General features: G+C 43.3%; 1 protein-coding gene across 1 annotated transcript; it reads right to left on the bottom strand.

Annotated features, from left to right (window-relative positions):
• Positions 1-425: 425 nt before the first annotated feature.
• LOC143603047 (uncharacterized) lies at positions 426-2592 on the bottom strand. The gene is made up of 3 exons (XM_077079972.1): positions 2305-2592; positions 996-1081; positions 426-703 (listed from the first exon to the last, which is right to left on the bottom strand). Exons 1-3 carry the CDS (start codon positions 2590-2592, stop codon positions 529-531), a joined length of 549 nt encoding a protein of 182 aa, XP_076936087.1. The 3' UTR covers positions 426-528.
• Positions 2593-6794: the final 4202 nt, after the last annotated feature.

Here is a 6794-nt window from a genome sequence, read left to right on the forward strand (position 1 = left end):
CTATACTAATCCAAACCTAAACGAACAAGTTCTCGATATAAACGTACCGTAAATGAGTCGAACTACGAACACGAGCTGGTCTTGTTGCTTTGGTTCGTCACGACGATCTAGCACCAACGAGCCCGGGTCCTCGCCTTTGGATCTTGGTTTGGGTTGTGTGTGTTTTGGAGTGTGTAGAGATTAGGATGGATAAATGGATGGAATGGAAAGGATTGTGGTTTAAGGGGGTATTTATACTCCCTTAAGCTCATGGACCGAAGGCCCGTATTTCCTTTTGGTCCATATCTAATCCCATCTAATTATCCTACTAAGTCTTCATATTTTGCTATTATTATTATCGTTCCATTAACTCGTTTATTTCACCCGACAAAATAATATAATAAATATTACTTTAGAAATTTCGGGATGTTACATCCCGTGATCGTTTGACCCAAAAATGACAACATTTCTTGCATACTTGTGACCACCAATGTGCGAGCATGGTCTAACAGACACTTTGGTTTGAAGACCACGCGACTCTATTTCGGTTCATAGCCGAGCAATCACAGCAGGCCCACAAACACCACATCTTTGGTCACGTGAACCATGAGCACAAACAAAAATGAACGTTCCTGTTAACGATTCAGGGTTTCCGGGCAGCCATTCACCTTCTTTTACAAGAACTTCTTCCACAAATGTGTCAACATCAAGATGAGTCAATCTCCTGCATTTTGCTAATATTGGTTATTAATAAAAAAAAAGAAAAGAAGAAAGAAACAAGTTCTTTTTAAAATCCATTGGGCTATTTTTTAATTTAAAAAAAAAGAATTTTGAATAACTAATACACTAAAATTTTGTTCATTCATATTAAAACTTAATTATCACCATTGCATATGGAAGGCGTCTACTGGCAACAAGCAGCTTCACCAGCCCTTTTTGAATTGCAAAACCAAGTTTTTTAAAAATTATTTATAAACTAGTTTGACCCGTTTGGTTCATTAAGATTGGAACCTGACCTGTATCTGATCATATCTGGAAAAATTAATATATCTCCATTGGATGACTCGGTCCCATCATGTCCCTCGCATATCGTTAGACGGGTCTAGTCAAAACATCATATAAACGCGACACGTTACTAAAAATGTGTATAAAATGATAAACAAACAAATAGCATATCTGATCACAAGATTTTAGATGAAATCAGGGGTGTTCATAAACCGATGAAATTGATAGACCGCACAAAGTGAAGTGACACGATATTTAAATCGTTTGATTTTAGCGGTTTGACAGTTCAATGGTCTGGTGTGATGTTGGGAACGGGCTATTGAACCTTTTTATTCATTGATACAAATTATACCGTTACGTATATATATTATTACAGTTTTTATATACCAACTCTTTTATCACTTTTAACATTTTTAATTACAACTAAAACCGAACCACCGACAGAGCTAAATATTAATTGACAAGTTTGGCCTGGTTAGTAGTTAACTAACCAAAATATCATATTTTTTTAGTTAATCCATATAATTTACAAAAAAATCAATTTTAGTAACCCAACAATTATAATGCGTATAACCACTTATAATTATAATACGTATATATTATAATTTAATTGATTTCGAGTTATTATTATTTTTTAAATCTTCTTCTTGATCTCATTAAAATTAAAAAACGATTTACATATTATTAATCTTGTATGGACTATTGGTTTTTATTGGTCCCAAGTATTTAATTTTTGCCGGCGCTGGTCCCAACTATCCCTTTAACTGCCAACGGTCCCAACTTTCACACATGTGTCTGCCACCAGTCCACGACTAACCGAGTACTAACTCCGTTATGTTTTAGATGACGTGTCCATCCTACGTGTTAAAAAACCTTGACGTGGCTGCCTGCGTGTATATTAATAACAAAAAACCCAATGGCACGATACCGTTATGTTTTAGATTGTGTTCTTTTTTTTCTTTTTAACTTTTTTCAGTTATACCTTTTATGCTTAAAAGAATAAAAGGTTTAACTTTTTTGAACTTTATTAAACTTTCGAAAATCTAATGGCACGATACCGTTTAAAAAAAAAAACTAGCCCAAACCAGTCAACCGTCAAAACTAAACCGTTTTGGTCAATTTGATCAGCTCGGTTTAGTTTCTCAAAAGAACCTTACTTATCAATTCGGTCCTTGAATTCCGTCAAAAACCAGATCATAAACAACCTACGGCCAAATAATTAAAACATGTCGGTCCCGGACCCATCCAACTTAGCTGTTTTGAGTCACAGAATCCGCATCAAAACCAGCTGTAAATAACAGAAACATTAAAAACCCAAACCTGTTTCTTCATATGAATTTTCCTAGAAGCAATAGCAGCCGATAACAACCTCGGAAAGCGATCAAACTCCGCGGCTTCAATATGCGGAGGCCACACTTGCGGTTTCTTATAACACAAGAACACGTAACGCTCCTCTGAATAATCCACAGTCCCTTCAATCGGCCTCTGCCGCAACTCATCATCACTCCGAACGCTTCCAGACCGCCCAGAGGTGTAACTTTCTGTTTCAGATACAACCTCTGGCGACAACAATAACGTTGCTGAAGAGGTATGTACCCGCCTTAACATCGAGCGGGGCGGGTCAACCCACAAGATATAGACAAGAGGCTTGAAATCAAGATATCATGAAGGCACAAAGCCAAAACCTATGCGCACGGCGCATATCATATATGCTCACGCATCACATATGCTCACGCGTATCACATGCTCGCGCACCATATATGCTCACGCATATCACATCTGCGCGTGGCGCATATCGCATGCTCACGCATCATATATGCTCACGCATATCACATCTGCGCGTGGCGCATATTACATATGCTTGCGCATATCACATCTGCGCATGAAACATCTGCGCGTGAGAATAAAGAGAAGACTTCGCGCATCCTCAGGATAGGCGCATATCACACGTGCACATAATCAACCTCGTCCTTATCCAAATTAGGATAAGGACAACCTTGATTGTGCTCGTCAGCAAACCTTCCAGAAGGTATCCTTTAAGGAATAAGAATATGCTGATGTTGACAGCTGCCAATGAAAGGTGGACAACTCAGCAAAACCCATGTGCTACCACGTGATTGCACATGGGTCAGGTAAAATGCCTGGGTCAGAGAATAATCAATGAAAAAGCACCAGGTGTCCTAAGGACACGTGGCGCAAAGCAATAGGAGGAGGCCAAAAAGGCCCTAATGGGATCTGAGCCCAATCATTGGAAACCCTAACACTATAAATACCACACCACCTCCACAAGGGGAGGTAAGCAAGAAAATACATTCCAATTCCTTACTCACTCTTAGATTATTATTATCTTCTCCTACAATCTCTTATTCTCACACCGGAGGGTTACCCCAAAGAGGACCCCTCTGTCCCTTTCTGAGGGGTAAGTTCACGGTGCTGCTCGTTTTGTAGGTGGAAGAACTCATACTCCGGACAACCATCGGTGAAATAGCATACTCATAACCGAGGAAAGTTGATCGTCTACCAGTGATCCGATCCACGTTTCTTCATTGGCGCCATCACCTGTTACAACGGCAACAAAATCTCATCAGTTCTCTCTGAAAAACTTCATCATGATTTCTGGTGTTCGAAACAGCGATCAAGTTCTGGAGGATATTGAGCGTGAGGATGTTAACGAGGGATAACAGTTTTTGAGGGTGCCGCGTGATTCTGCGCGCACCACCAGTAACCATCCCTTCATCACAACTCCTCATAGCCAGACTGAAACTCCTCCAGACGATCTCACGTTCCAAAATTTGACCGGCGCGAAACAAAAAGGACCAATGGGTCCAGAAGATGAAACAAATGACCCTAAAGAATGGCTCATAAACGAACAACGGCGTTTAATGGACAAATACAATGAGCTGGTCAAACACAAAAAGTTAGCCGACCTAACACAAAGGCTCGCGTTTGATAAGCAAACCATTCAAGGAACAACAAAAAGGGCGCGCGCGCCGGAAGATGGTCACTCTGTTCACACTGAACACGCTGATTTTAGTGATGAAGAAGTGCACAGCATGAAGAAGACGCGAGATACTCATGCAGGAGGCTCACAGCTCCGCGCGCACATGAACATGGCGCCTGGAGCCAAAGCCGATCTGGATCTGTACACACCGTACAGCCCACCAGCGAGAGGGCAAGTGGACGTAACCACACCGTACAGGCCAGCCATCTTGGTGAAGCATTCAAAATTCACTGAGCGCATCGCGAAGGCTCCCATTCAACACAAAACTAAGATGCCAAGTGGGTTGGGCAAGTACGATGGCACAACAGATCCAGACGATTTCTTACAAGGTTTTTATAACACTAGAAACCTAGAAAGCTGGACGATGCCAACATGGTGTCACATGTTTGCTCGCTGCCTCACGGGCGCGGCGCGTGTCTGGTTCGAAAGCTTGCCGACTGGGCAAATCGATGGGTTCGAAGAGCTATTGGAGAAGTTCCAAGCTCACTTCGTACAGCAGCGCAGACACACGCGCGACCCTGATGGCATCATGCACTGCGTGCTCAGGAATGATGAAACGATTGAAGACTACATAACTCGTTTCAATCAGGAATCTCTTGCAATTGGAGGTATCACTGAACAACTCTTGCGCGTGGCCTTTATACAAGGTGCGCGCAGTGATCAACTCCGCAGAGCTCTCGTGAGCAGAGATGGCATGCCAACCACTTGGGCCAAGCTAATGGAAGCATCGCGAGTCTTCGCGCGAAATGAAAAACAAATTGCCCAAGATAGAGCAAGAGAAAGAGGGCACCAAGCAGAAGCACCGCGCAACAACGAAAGGAGGGGCAAACAAAACTCTGTATGGTCCAGGTTGCAACAAACCAGTTTTTCTCCCGCAGAAAAGCAGGCACAACCAAGCTCACCCCAGCCCCAAAAAGACAGTCGTAATCGTGGAGAGGGTGACAAGAGGGAGGGGGCAGAGAGCCTAACAGACCTCTACCAAGAATATGGACTCCCCTCACTAAAACGCCTTCACAAGTGTTAAGCATAGAGATTGTCCAGTTTAAAAGCCCCAAGCCACTACACTATAAGGGACCACCAAACAGTGGCAAGTATTGTGAGTTTCACAAGTCCACGGGGCATAACACCGATGCATGCCACCATTTGAAGGATGCGATTGAAAAAGATGTGAAATCAGGCAAGTTGGCTCACCTGGTGAAAAACCCAAGACCAGAGAATGAACAACCAGATGGAGCCTCAGCCAGCAAAAAGTTCAAAAGAATCTGTGTAGCCGAGGGAGGAAGGCAAGGGCAACGATCGAGAAAGAGAAGCGCGCAAGTCCAAGGAGATTGGCGCGAGCAACAAGTAATCTTCCCAAGAATCAGGGGAGGCCCTTCTATCAGCAGTCCTCTAGTCATCACTACACACATTGCTCATTATGAAGTGTCAAAAGTCTTGGTGGACACTGGCAGTGAATCAGACATCATGTATGAGCAATGTTTCAGGAAGTTGGATCCGGCTGACCAAGCAAGGCTCGAAATTGTGAATACACCAATCTCGGGTGTTTCAAATGAAATCATTAACCCCTTAGGTCAGATACAATTTGAACTAACTATGGGGGATGAGAAACACAAGCGAGCTGAAATTGTCAACTTCTTGGTCTTGCCCACCACTTCATGCCACAATATGATCTTGGGTAGAGGAACGATTGCCCAATTCAACGCCATACCGTCGCCAGCGCACGGCGCGTTGGGGTTCCCAACACCAACAGGTGTAACATTTGTATACCGAGATCATTTGTGCGCAGTGAAAAGTATTCCGCGGGAAGGGAGAATGAAACTTTCAATGGCAAACAACGCGTCAGAGGAATGGATTCTCAACCCAAAATTCCCAGAGCAAACAATCACAATTGGAGCTACGATATCAGACGACACAAGGTTGAGAATGAAAAGATTGCTCACAACGTATATGTCGGTCTTCGCGTGGCAACATTCCGATATGACTGGGGTTCCGCGAGACCTGGCGCAACATTCTCTCAACACGTTCAAGTCCGTAGAGCCAATTGCTCAAAAGAAGAGAATCATGGGGAATGAGAAGGCAAAGGCCATGAATGAGGAAGTAGAGGATCTACTGTGCGCAAACATCATCCGCCCAATACGATACCAGACATGGGTAGCCAATCCTGTGATGGTAAAGAAGAGCAACGGGTCAAGGAGGATGTGCATTGACTTCAAAGACCTCAACAAAGCATGTCCAAAAGATTGTTACCCCCTCCCAAACATTGACGCGAAGGTGGACTCTGTGGCGCCATTTAAGCTCAAATGTTTTCTGGATGCCTATAAGGGCTATCACCAAATTCAAATGGCACCACAAGACGAGGACAAGACTGCCTTCAGAACCGACAAGGGTGTTTTTTGTTACACAAAAATGCCCTTTGGTTTGAAGAATGCGGGAGCCACCTACCAAAGACTCATGGACGAGGTTTTCAACGAGCAAATTGGAAGAAACCTAGAAGTCTACGTGGATGATTTGGTGATCAAAAGCAGGGAGGAAAAACAAATGCTCAAAGACATCGAAGAAACCCTTTGGCGCCTAAAGGAAGTAAACATGAAGCTCAACCCGAGCAAATGCACATTTGGCGTAGAAGAAGGGAAATTTCTCGGTGTAATGGTCACCAAGGATGGTTTCAAGGTGAACCCAGAGAAGGTGGAGGCTATCCTTGACATGCCCTCACCATCCACCATGAAAGAAGTTCAAAAGTTGAATGGTAGATTGGTATCAATCAACAGGTTCCTAGCGAACCATGCAAGCAAATCTACCCCATTCGTTA

The sequence above is a fragment of the Bidens hawaiensis genome, unplaced genomic scaffold (genome assembly GCF_021521415.1).
Source record: "Bidens hawaiensis isolate Kalapana, Puna unplaced genomic scaffold, B.hawaiensis_p1.1 tig00060385_1, whole genome shotgun sequence".
Lineage (NCBI taxonomy): Eukaryota > Viridiplantae > Streptophyta > Magnoliopsida > Asterales > Asteraceae > Bidens > Bidens hawaiensis.

Bases quoted from the DNA above. Each gene is read 5' to 3' on its own strand.
- LOC143603047 (XM_077079972.1), bottom strand. From the start codon at position 2,592: ATGTTAAGGCGGGTACATACCTCTTCAGCAACGTTATTGTTGTCGCCA. The intron at 1,082-2,304 runs GTTTGGGTTTTT...TGTTTTGACTAG, and splicing joins AAATTCATATGAAGAAACAG to ACCCGTCTAACGATATGCGA. The intron at 704-995 runs GTCAGGTTCCAA...AGCAAAATGCAG, and splicing joins CCAGATATGATCAGATACAG to GAGATTGACTCATCTTGATG.